This window comes from Asterias rubens, chromosome 12 (assembly GCF_902459465.1).
Source record: "Asterias rubens chromosome 12, eAstRub1.3, whole genome shotgun sequence".
Taxonomy (NCBI): domain Eukaryota; kingdom Metazoa; phylum Echinodermata; class Asteroidea; order Forcipulatida; family Asteriidae; genus Asterias; species Asterias rubens.
Genome location: NC_047073.1, coordinates 14391969 through 14405068, shown reverse-complemented (window position 1 = coordinate 14405068; position 13100 = coordinate 14391969). Strand labels below are relative to the sequence as shown.

General features: G+C 39.3%; 1 protein-coding gene across 2 annotated transcripts in view; it reads right to left on the bottom strand.

The window, feature by feature from the left end:
* LOC117297526 (nuclear factor 1 X-type-like) overlaps positions 1–13100 on the bottom strand; it is a 39361-nt gene that overhangs the window by 2384 nt on the left and 23877 nt on the right. The window contains exons 8-10 of one of the 2 annotated variants that reach the window (XM_033780612.1): positions 12315–12510; positions 6492–6658; positions 5497–5665 (exon numbers count right to left, since the gene is read on the bottom strand). In XM_033780612.1, coding sequence (XP_033636503.1) covers positions 5497–5665; positions 6492–6658; positions 12315–12510 — 532 coding nt within the window. The remainder of the gene's footprint in view (positions 1–5496; positions 5666–6491; positions 6659–12314; positions 12511–13100) is intronic. The other variant, XR_004519895.1, reaches the window with a different exon arrangement.

Sequence of the window (13100 nt, the reverse complement as noted above, 5' to 3'; positions counted from 1 at the left end):
AGCTAAAAGCCGAAATGTACAGTTTACAAAAAAAATAAGAAATTAAAAATGATTAAAAGCATTAGCAGTATACTACAAATACACACAAAAACTACAAATAGTTATTTAGAAATATGAAGTGACAGCACAAACACTTGTGACAGCACAATACTCATACAAGCAATGGAGAGATGTTGACAGAATAAAACCTTATGAGAAACATCTCCCTCTGAAGTAACGTACATTGTAGTTTTTCAGAAAGAGCTTATTTCTCACTCAAATATGAAAGGTAGTGGACACTATAGATAATTACTCAAAATAATTACTAGGACAAAACCTTACTTGGTAAAGAGTAATGGGGAGAGGTTGATAGTATAAAACATTGTGAGAAACGGCTCCCTCTGAAGTAACGTACATTGTAGTTTTTCAGAAAGAGCTTATTTCTCACTCAAATATTAAAGACTCCACCACGCCTGAAGCCTTTTATTAGGCATCTGAAAGCACACAAATTTGCGCAACAAGGGTGACAAATTACCAAACATATCCACATGCCTTTAAAGAAAAAGGGGAAACTAAATGTAGATTTCCTTAACTAGAAGAATTAAACAATACAAATATTAACAGTATTACTCGTTGGATAAAGACATCTTGAGAAATTCAACAGGTGGGAATTTACAACCTGTAAATAAGTGGCCTTTATAATGACAACCTTGTGGATGCCACATGTGCACACCCCCGTTCACAAAAAAAACGACCCGATTAAAAAAAACCAGGGGGCTAAGCAGGGTTTTTGTTTACTTCCGTATGATCCCCAAACAGGATGCTACATAAGGCATATTCGGTGTGTACATTACAACCCCCGTTCATGAAAAAATGTCCCGACTAAACAAAAGGAGGGGGTTGGGCAGCATTTTTTTGACTTCCGTATGATCCCCAAACAGGATGCCACAAAGGCAAAAAAAAAGGCATATGTCGGACCCTCGTTCACGGAAAAAAAAAAAAACATTTAAAAAAAACAGGGGGCTGTGTAGCATTTTTCGACTTCCGCATCCGACAATAGTGATCCCCAAACAGGATGCCACAAAGGCAATATGTACACACCCCCGTTCACGAAAAAAACGGGGGGCCGGCCGTACAGCGTTTTCTCGACTTCCGCATCTGTGTGATCCTCAAACAGGAAGTAGATGATCTAGTCCTGTTGCGTGACTCTTCGGGGATTTGATGGAATCATTCAATCAGGGAAACTTAATCAACCTACAGGGTTCCTTAATGCCATCTGACACAGCACGTTCCAGATAGCTTGCAATTTCATGATCAATTAATTGTGGAAAACGTTTGCTGGCCGGATATGAAGGATTTTGCACTGTTTTCACTATCTAGAATTCATTTCATCTTGTAAATTATTACTGGTCGTTTTTTAATATAAATACCGTTTCATTTTTCTAACCTCAAGTACAATTTTGTAAAATGGGTTAAATATTGGTTTAAAATTGTGTTTCTTTTTTTCTAGTGTATTTCTTTTTTTATTCCAGAAAAATTATGTTCAAATGTTGAGTTATAAGGCATGTTAAATTTGCATCGGGGATAAAGAATTTTGGATTTTACACATACACCGATGTGTGTTAGCACTGTTTATGTACTCAGTGCTTTCCCGAGTCCTGTGAAAACAATTTCACAGGCATGTTACTCAGGTGGGATGTTGAATTTGAGTCTCACAAACATCTTTCAATCCTGCTCATAAAACAGCGTGTTGTGCAATGCATGTGGAACAACTCAGGGTTTGATTTCACAAAGAGTTAAGACTAGTCTTATTTCGAGTAAGGACGAGTTATTTTAACAACTCCTATAGAGTCCCAGACCTAGGCCTTCGTTAAGACTATCTTTTTGAAATCAACCCCACGTATCGTTTGGAGAAGGGGTTTTCCCTGGCATGGTCTGGCAGCAATATGACAACCTCAACTAGTATTACTTCCAAAATCTTGAACTATGATTACTCCTTCTGTTTTTTGTGCAATTCCGGTTTTTTTTTTACTGCCAGTGTCCTTTATTAAATGGTGTTGAATAAAATAATCCATTAATAATAATAATAACAATCTCAAGTGGTTTTAAAGCATCAAACTCAAGTTCAGGTGGTTAAGTCATATCGGTGTGGGTACGAATCCCCAGTCATGACACTTGTGTCCTTGGGCAAGATGCTTTCTTTATCATTGCTACTCTTCTGATAGTTTGCAGAGCCATGACATTGGGCCCTGATCAGCTGAAAGATGTATTGTTTGGTTGCTAGTAATAGTTGTGGTTTTAGCTGCTCCATGAAATTGTGTCAAGGGCAACAAAGGCCACAACCTCAATTACTCTGCTTGAAATCCTGGTTTCATTTCACCCACATTGGGGGGGGGGGGGGAGTTTTTTGGTAAAAAAAAGTTGACCCTGTGAACTTGTCAAGGTAATACAATCTACACAACACGTACTAAAAACAAACAGTTAAAGGCACCCATTTAGAAAGTATGAAACCATTGCAGGCCTGGACAAGCAGTGCTTACCCCAGGAATTCTACGCTTACAACACCCTGTTATAGTTAAGTATGTGTGATTGTAAACATGGTAAGCGCAACATTGCGCGGTAAGTAGCACACAAACCAGAGGTCACCCCGTCCAGTTCCAGATTCAACACTCCCAAATCTCAGCATTTCAGTATTCTTTCTTTCCAAGCGCCATATCTGCCTGTGGAACAACCTGCCAGCATCAGCTGTGACTGCCCAAACCAAGGAGCAGTTTAGGAACAGGCCGAGTCCACTGACCCTACGTTAGGGCAGATGGGTGTCGTTTTTTTACTTGCACTTTTCCCACTTGTAAATAGGGGATGTCGTGTTCCTGGTCGTGCACTTTGCACCTTTCACAGTACGACTATACTCTACTACAAGAGGAATGTACTACACCATATAGATAGAATGATGAAATTCTAGCCCTGAAACTTCACAGAAGGAATGGAGACAATCACCACCAAGCAGTGGACACTATTGGTAATTACTCAAAAAAATTATTAGCATAAAACCTCACTTGGTAACGTGTAATGGGGAGAGATTGATAGTATAAAACATTGTGAGAAACGACTCCCTCTGAAGTAACGTAGTTTTTAAGAAAGTAGTTATTTTCCACGGATTTGACTTCGAGACATCAAGTTTAGAATTTGAGGTCTCGAAATCAGGCATGTGAGAGCACACAACTATGTGTGACAAGGATGTTGTTTTTTCTTCATAGTTATCTTGCAACTTCGACGACCAATTGAGTTCAAATGTTCACAGGTTTGTTATTTTATGCATATGTGAAGAGTAGTCTTTGACAATTACCAATATTGTCCAGTGTCTTTAAGCACCAAAAATAGCTAAGGACAAAATTATGATGGCAATCAGAATAAGGTTACCTGCCAAAAGTATCACATGTGCATGTAAACTGTCTTTGAATGTTTTCCTAGTATTGCTATTTATAAGCAGAATTTGTTTTAAGGCCCTGAACACTATTGGTAATTACTCATAATAATTGTTGGCATAAAAATTACTTTGTAACAAGCAAAGGGGAGCTGTTGATAGTATTTCTTACTCAAAATTTAAAAACACACAAGTTTGTGCAACAAGGGTTTTTCTTCTTTCATTATTCTCTTGCAACTTCGATTAAACAATTGAGTCAAAAGTTTCACAGATTTGTTATTTTATGCATATGTTAGGATGCACCAAGGAAAAATACTGGTGTTTGACAATTACCAAACGTGTCCAGTGCTTTTAGGCAAATTTTTCTGTTTAAGTAACACCATAATTGGGCCTGTGGTCAATGCATTGATGCCCATTGTCATTGCCTCCATGCCCCTGGTCATTGCCTTGATGCCCTTTAAAATGTTGTAGTAGAAATGTCCATTTCCCAATACAGAGTGTCACAAACTGCTTTAATAACAGCACAACAAGTATAACCCAAGGTTTGATACTTCACTGAGGCAACAAAGACAATTGCCTTGATACCCCCTGCCCAATGCCCTTGAAATGCTCTAGAAATTCACAATTTATTCATAGGGTGCCCTTTACTTGGGAGAAAATGCATTGATGCCCTTTCAAAAACAAATCTTACAGGCCTGCAAGCATCTCTTTAAACCAATCACACCCCCTTATCGAAAGCTTTTTTAAAAAGGCGTCCTTAGCAAGCAATTAATCCACTGAGCGAACCTCCCCCCTTTACAATTTCCCCCTACATCACCCCCTACCCCCTCAATAAAAAAAGTACCCTTTCCAATTTTCCACCTCGATTAGGTCACATGACATCCATACAGGAAATCCGGTTCAGTGTCAAACAAATTTGCCTGGCGCACCGCCAGCAACTTAACTCCCTAAATCCACAAGGGGAATCGGACACGTTACACGATTCTCATTTTCTCTTAATGCCGTTCCAAGGTGGTTTCATAACTACGAGGGTCTTGTTTATAAAGCTACTTGCTGAATCATGTGCTGCTATTTGGGCCCCCAGCTGCTGTTATAATTTGTCAAGGAAAGGGGCAATGACGGGCAGGGTTAACCACAATAAAAAGCATGGCCTTGACGCTGAGTGGCCAGGAGCGTTTTCTCAGAAACAGCAACATCGGGATTCAATAGGCTTTGCTTTTTTAAAGGGATAGCATTGGTTGGGATCCCAGTAGGCACTAGCAATAATGAATACTGATATGCCATGAACTGAATATATGGTACCAGACTATATTGTACTGTAAGCCTAAAGTTGGTTACAGTAATTTGCATGGAATAGTTTTTAAAATGAAAGAATGCACATTACCGTAGATTAGATAGATTTGAAGCATGCTTTTATACCACTTTATTGTTAATTTCTATTTACTTAACTTTGTAATTTTGAATGGTTTCAGCCTATTTTATTTTTTTCCCACAAATTTACAAAAACAATTAAAAAAAATAATAATAACAAAAATAGATTAAAATAGATTGAGTATTAAGGTGACACATTAGGGCCATTGAGAAGAGGGGTCGTTATAAACAATGGAACAATGCTTTCCCACAAGGTATTCTTCAATTAAATTGAACCCAAGAGGAAAGAAATTTCTTTAGAAAAGGGAACAATAGAGAGAACAACTTATATTTATGAATACCAAGTTAGTAAAATAGCAATATCCTATAAACCTGTCTCAAAAAGATGCAAATGAAGTAAAAACTATATTAAAAGATATACAATAAAGCACACAAAAATGCATCAGGTGGACCCAGAGAAAATCCACACGAAAATCTAGTGTAAGGAGCAAGATCCCCTGTACAGCCGCAAAGCTAACACGCTGACGCAGGACAGTTCTTTTCAGAACTGAGAAGTTACCCGAAAAATCTGAAAATTCTGCTCCGCGAAAGTAGGATAAAATAAAGAACAAACTCTACCTGGCAAGTAGATACACACGTGGTGCTAACCAATATTAATACCTCACCGTGCAATGCCTCAAATCCTTTGAATTAAATACAGAGTTACCGAAAAATGTTCTTACCAGACAGCATGGTGTAATCTGTATTCTCATCTAGTGAAATCAGAGGCGTCGTCCAGCGTGGGATGGGCGTCGATCGAGGCGTAGACCTGGGAGTGGCAACCGGGGAGGTAAGAAATCCAATCGTTGTAGGACTGATATTGATTGGACTGATATTCGGATAGGAAAGCACCTGAAAAAGAGGCAAAAATATACAATTATTGGTAAAAAAATATATTGAGATTCTACAAGATACTACTTACTTTGGGCAGAATTGAGCAATGTCCAAAATGGCGACTTCGGCTACAGCTACAGCTAGAGAAGGACGTCTGCCAGTGTTGAAGAATAGGCAGATGCACAGATCTAGCCATGGCTTTAGCCAAAGTCGCAATTTCAGATACGTCCTTACTTGCCTTTGACTACTATGGTCAGGTACTCTTTATCTTCAGGTTATAGACATAGGTGTAGAGTTATCAAACATAGGGTACCAGTCTTTGGAACTATGGCTACAGCTTTCTCATTGCATTTCACCAGCCACCAAAGTTGAGCCAAAAGAAGCCAACTAATTAAGACAACCCTACTCTGAAATCTCACGGGTCAGTGTTAAAAAAAAAAAAAAATTGGCTTCTTGTCGGCCAGCCTCACTATACATCATGCTCATTACTTCAAGAAAATGCTCAATGCAAAAGACGTTTTCAAGATAGGATGCACTGTTAAATCAGCAAGCCGTATTACTTTGAAAAGCAAAGGTAAAGCACTGTTAACAAAGCAAGATCATATTTAGCGAAAGACAACAAAAATGTTTAAGTATTCAGTGAGACGATTAAATTCTGATTTGGAACGGTAAAATTTGCAAGATTCAAAACTTTGCAAGGTGGATCATTCGACAAACACGAAATGATTTTGGGGATACTAAATCGGTTTGGATTAGAAATAGTAAAACTCGGGTCTTCGGCCGGATTATTCCAACCAATTTCTCAAGTTTTGGAAGGGAAAATAAAAATCACCCAGTGACACACCTGTGGTTGATGGGCATGCACGAAGCCATTGTCTGACCGGCTGGCACCTAGGACAGTGAAGGGGCTCGTCATGATGCTCCTACTCGCTGGGGGCGTGGTCGGACAAGGGGAGCACTGGATCGTACTCGACGTGGACGACGACAGCGGCACTGAAGATGACGTTGAGACTGGGGGGAAGCAGGGGGGAAACGAACGAAGATGTGTTTCAAGAAGTTCAAGAACTACGTACAAGAACTTCATTTATGTTTTTATCAACAACAAAATCATGAGTGTACAGAAACAAAATGGCTGAAGTAAATTGCATTTGTGATGAGCAAAATACTTGGTTGTCTATTGTTAAATGGGATGTGAAAATAAATCCAGCAGAATCTTGATGATTGATTAATATGCCATGCGCATGAACCATTCTCTTTAAATACCTCTTAAGGCAATGGACACATTTGGTAATTGTCAAAGACCAGTATAAATTATTCTCATTTGGTGTATCCTGACTTATTCATAAAATAACAAATCTGCAAAAATTTTGACTCGATTGGTCATCAAAGTTGAACAAGAATAATGAACAAAAAACAGCCTTGTTGTACAAATTTGTGTTTTTAGATGCATAATAAATATTTGAAAACGATATTACCTTGAGAGGGAGCCGTTTCTCACAATGTATAATACTCAACAGCTCTCTATTGCTCGTTACCAAGTAAGCTTTTATCATCATCAACATCATGATGATGAAGCTTTTATGCTCACACTTATTTTGAGTAAATACTCAGTGTCCAGTACCTTTACATAGTACATAATACATGCATGGATTTCAGCAACATTTAGCATAAGTGCGGCCATTAATTAAAGACCTTAAGAGATTCCACTTGGTGGCAGCAGACAGGTCAGGTAAGTGCTTTCCCACATAAACCTTTCCACTGTGATCAGCAATTTGAGCTGGTTGTCATAGACTGCCAGAATATTAGTAAAACACTTGCTTGTGGATATACATGTATGGAAAATGCGCTATCCAAAATAATACACTACTTTTATTGTGTTTTACCTGATTCCCATAGTTTTTCCAACGACGATTGGCAAAAACTCGGGCTGTGAAATTGCAATAGTATTTTACCAGCAGATTAGTTTATGAATTAGTGCTCTGAATCGCCCATAACTTGTTTAATTACCAAAAAAGTCAAATCTACCATGGACACAAAAAATGTAGTTTGTTTCAGTTTTTATTGGAACAAAAAAAACAAGAAAGAAATTAGCAGATCAGCTTGGAAGTTGCAATTGCATGCCTTGTGTCACAGCCAAAAACAAAAACAAAATTATTTGTATTAGTACATCTAGTTGCTAAATGTCGAGGACGATGACATGACTATTTTGCTTGTGCAGCCAACCATGCAAGTCAGAATGCCCATGCAACTGTTCAACATGCAGCTCTTTACATAACATGAAGAATACAAAATACAAATCCGTTCTTAAAGGTCTTGAAAATCAGCCATTTTGCAAATTTCATTTGGATAATGTCTGGTACAATGACTTGCTGAGTCTCCACTGCTGAAATTTGAATTCCTCAAAACTAAACACTATTGCTGTAAAATGGTTTGAAGCAAGCTTTTGTATAGCAACCTCCACATGAGCAAACCCTAGTACCATCGTGCAATTCACATTTATTCAGAATTTGGTATGAGTGTTCGTCGTTTGAAAACTACTTTAAATCTTGCCCGAATTATGTGACAACTATCTCTATAGTCTGATGAATTTTAGTCATTGTACCAGACATTGTTCAAATAAAACGGAGGCAATGACCAGGGGCACTATGGTAATGACAGGGGACAACAGCGGCAACTGCCCTCGTTGCCCCAGTTAAGCATCAAGCCAAGCCATCTTTCTTTCTAAACACAGAAAGGTAATGTCTGTGTGTGCTTCTCTTGCAATGACTTGCAATTTTGTAACGTTCCAGCATCAGTATTCAGAAGAACGTTGCTGTTGCGAGTTGATTGATAGTCAAACCAACTATAAATCAGATGAGTTTTTACATATTTTTCTGATGACTAGGAAGGTTTAGTTAAGATGCATGATCATTTTCTGGAACAAGTGATACATCATTGTTTTTTTTGTTTTTTTTAACACAGGGTTAAAAAGTACATTTTGACAAATACATCAACTGGTTGAGCAGCAGTTGGTTAAATCAATAGGTACCCTATTAACACATCGCAATTGACGTGGTGCCATGTGCTTTTGTTGTGGGTCACTTTGCGATACCTAGTATAAACTTACATTTTCCCCATAAGTAGTGCCCCTTACAGGAAGAAAATTCTTGTGCCCTTTCAAAATTGAAGTTCAAGGCCTAACACCCACCCCCCCCCCCACCAATTTCATAAAATGTCACGCATGTCCAACAACAAACTACTGTCAAATTCTCGACACGCGCAAACAAGTTTCTTCTAGACTAAGTACACATGCCCTCTGAGAATGATCGATGGCCATCTTTTGTAAGTTAGACAGGCGGATATTGATAATTACGTGCAAATTGTAAAATTGATTCATCTGACGTGTCAAGTCGTAAAGTTGCATAACTTTGGTTTTGATTCTATTACTGTATTTAACCGTTCGCATATACATGTACGTGCAATGTACGTCAGAAATGGGAGGTTACAACTGTGTTCTTTGGGTACCTTACATCTCAATAGCCAAAAAAAAAGGTAATAGGCTGACGTTTCGACCCTAGCAGAGTCTTTCTCGAAGGCTAAACGACAACACAACAAACATGAACAGGTAACTAAGTGAAACATAATGAAACATAATGAAACTAAGCGAAACATAATGATATTATGTTTCACTTAGTTACCTGTTCATGTTTGTTGTGTTGTCATTTAGCCTTCGAGAAAGACTCTGCTAGGGTCGAAACGTCAGCCTATTACCTATTTTTTGCATTTATACCATCGGTCCATTTGGTTGGTAAGTTGTTTGCAACAGCTAATTTTATTTTCTCATCTCAATAGCCACAAACAAAAGTTCAGAATCCAGTGCTCTGGACAGTGGGGTGACTTTTGTATCTCAGAATCTTTTTACAACTGACCAGGGGTTTTATTTACAAGACTAGAACCAAAATGAAAAAAAAAGCAGAACCAAAATGAGAAACGCAGTTTTATCATCTTAACTGTATCTGTTGTATCTGAACAAACGCTAAGAGACGACTAATATCTCTTCTGTTTTATGGGTGGTATTCAGCAGTGTTGAAAGAGATTTGTGAGACTCAAACTCAACATTTGAACATCATTCATTTGAGACAAAGATGTTGAATTGTAAATACTTGTCCTAGATAGGGCTTGAGGCATTGCATGGTGAGGTATCAATATATATTTGGTTTGCGGTAACACCATGTGTGTATCTACTTGCCAGGTAGAGTTTGTTCTTAGAGAACTGTCTTGCTTTATATTTGGTTTGCGGTAACACCATGTGTGTATCTACTAGCCAGGTAGAATTTGTTCTTCAGAGAACTGTCTTGCTTTATATTTGGTTTGCAGTAACACCATGTGTGTATCTACTAGCCAGGTAGAGTTTGTTCTTCAGAGAACTGTCTTGCTTTATATTCTACTGCCGCAGAGTAGTATGGGATTTTGGGGGAAACTTCTCAGCTCTGAAAAGAACTGTCCCGCTTTTTAACTATTACCTAGGCCCAATTTCATAAGCCTGTAAGCACGAAAATTTCTTGCTTGAAAAAAAAACAAGATTACCAACCAAAATTTCATTTGTTGCATACTGCTTGTTGCGTGTATTCATTTGCTTATCCTGAATATCACGTGGAAATTTGGTTGGTAATCATGTTTTTATCAAGGAAGAAATTTCATGCTAAGCAATGCTAAGCAAATTTTTGTGCTTACAGGCTTTATGAAACTGGGCCCTGGGCGGAAGGTAGAAACTTGTCCTGTCTTGAATTTTTACTGGCCCAACTCTGAAATCACTGGCCTCGGGCCGGTGGTCCAGTGTAAAATTTGAGCCCTGGCAAATGGCAACTACCTAGCTCTGCCAATTGTTAGGATGCTGTACATAAAAACTTGGCAAGAAGAAAGGGGCATGGCACCACAGTCCTTAATCTTAGGGATTAAACATTTAAAGATAGGATCATAGATTGGTAAGAGCTCCAAAAATTTAATGACCATAAAAACTTTCGTTGGTGAGAAGAACTGCAGCTGTTGATATTATGGACTATTTTGCGAAAGGATTCCCTTCCAAAGTAAAATGGTTTGGATCGGTTTTCACGTATGCAAAATTTTGAATCTGAGAAATGGTGGCTTCTGCCAGAGATGCGGTTGGTACCTGATGTCAACTTGTTCTACAAGTTCCATTTGGACCATAGAGTTATAATATAAGAACTAGAGGGCACACTGGTGATGCTTCTTGCACAATTGCGACGGGACCGCAAGGAGACATGCGCATGCCATTCTGTACGCGCGTTGAATATGAAGTACATGTTGGAGTTTGTGTTATATTGAACGCTACGCGATGCTGTTTTGTCAATTTACAAAATGGCCGCACAAAGACACGCTGCGCGATGCCTGTTTTGTCAACTTAGAAAATGGCAGCCTTCGCGCATGCCGGGTCGCGTATATAGACCAGTGCGCCCGCTAGTTCTTATGTATAACTCTATGAATTGAACTCACAAATGACAACTTAGGATGCAATTTTGGATTGTGGGGTTGTGAACCCAATCTATCTGGACTTTTCAACGACTTTTCAACGACTTTTGAGAACTTATGTCATGTTGAGTACAGCATTACTGGCTCCTTTGTGACAACTTTATCTAATTTTTACGTCACCTCTGCACCCCCTTCTCTAATGTGTACATTCTTGGACTGTAGCCACCAACATATCAACGCTCCTAGCCCCATCGCCATTTCCCAGCTGGCAGTGTTTTGTTCTCTGTAACCATGGAGACCAATTGGGCTAACTGGGAGCATGAATCATCGCCCGTTCTAAATTGGCCGTGACATTCAAGAAACCCTCATGTGCTCGCTGCCAAGCATGCCAAGTCACGTGACAGCCTAACCACCTTGTTGCCCTGTAAACCACTATCAGCTGATAGAGTATTGTTCGGTGATTACGCTGTTAACTTTACGCAGTTTCCTTTATGGCAATTGGCTCTTTGAAAGCAATAAACTTTTCCAAACTTGTTGTTCTTCTTCTACACAAGTTTGCCTCTGGGCATGTGAAAGACCTTTTTCTTCTTTGCAAACTTACCGTGGATTACATAACTGTAAAAGTGGTCCCCCACTTCATTATTTAAAAACAAAAAACTAACTTTCATTCACTTTTTGTCTTCTTCTTTACACTTGCACAAATTTGCCTCGAAAATGTGAAAGACCTTGTTTTTCTTTGCACTATAACCTTTGTTGAGGAATACTGTAAAAGTGTTCCCTCTCCACAGCCCCACCCACTCCATCATTAAGAAAAAAAACAGCAAAACATTTACTTTGGGGGTGATAAACTTTTTAGGAACTTTTTTTTTTTCTTACACAAAAGGTTCTCTTAAATGAAGGCTTTATCTCAAGGGAAGGCTTATAGGCTACGTCCGAATTGGTGGCTACAGCTTTGGCCAAGGCTAGATGTCCACATCATCTTGCATTGAAATACAAAGGCGTCCTTAGCAATAGTCAAAGCCGTAGACTATGGGCCAATTTGGATAAGGTCGTAACCTTTATTTGGTCTCAAATAAAGGCTTGATCTCAAAGGATGGCGCGATCTCAAATGAAACTGGATTTGAAAATCGTTTATCAAACACACCCACTAGGCCTACAATCACTTCAAAAACGAAGATGTGGTCTTCTTTAAACTCACCTTGTGAACTGGATGTAGTGTTTGGAACACTTGTTTGTGATGTCACTCCGGACAAAGCACCGGTTTGGCCAATGGACGTTGCTATGGCAACGGGCCGGGCCATTGGCGGAGGAGGGGGTGGTGGAAGCATAGCCGTGGGGATGAACCCGGCTATTTTGGTGGGACTGCCTGTGTTGCCAACTGTGTTGCTCTTGGCCTACGGAGAATAACGCAAACATAAAATTGTGTTTTTAATGTGTGTACACATAATAAGACGGAGTTAGGAGTTGGGAAATGAGCTAGGGGTTGGGAGTTGGGCTAGGAGCTGGGGGTGGGAGTAAGGCTACAGGTTAAGAGTTGAGCTGGGCTTTAGAGTTGGGCTAGAGGTTGGGAGTTGGGCAAGGGGTTGGGAGTTGGGCAAGGGGTTGGGAGTTGGGCAAGGGGTTGGGAGTTAAGATAGGACTCAGGATAAAGTTGGGAGACAGGATCTTCAGTTGACCAGGTGGAAAAACAAAATTATCAAATTCAACTATCAGTCCTCAGTCCAACAGAATCAAAGAATGTATGCAGTTTTAAGTTGATGAGTTGGGGTTGGTTATAGACCGTATTGAATGTGTGTCACTGTTCAAATATCTGACCTACAAAATGGCGTCTGTGCGTGCATGTGCCGTAGAAATCAAACAGTGTTGCGTGCTGCATGCTTCATTGATGCATACGGTTAGCCCTACAAGATGGCGAACTTCAAAGCAAAAAAGGGGTTATTCAATACCGTCTATAGAGCTAAGAAGAGGTTCAAGGCTCATCCAA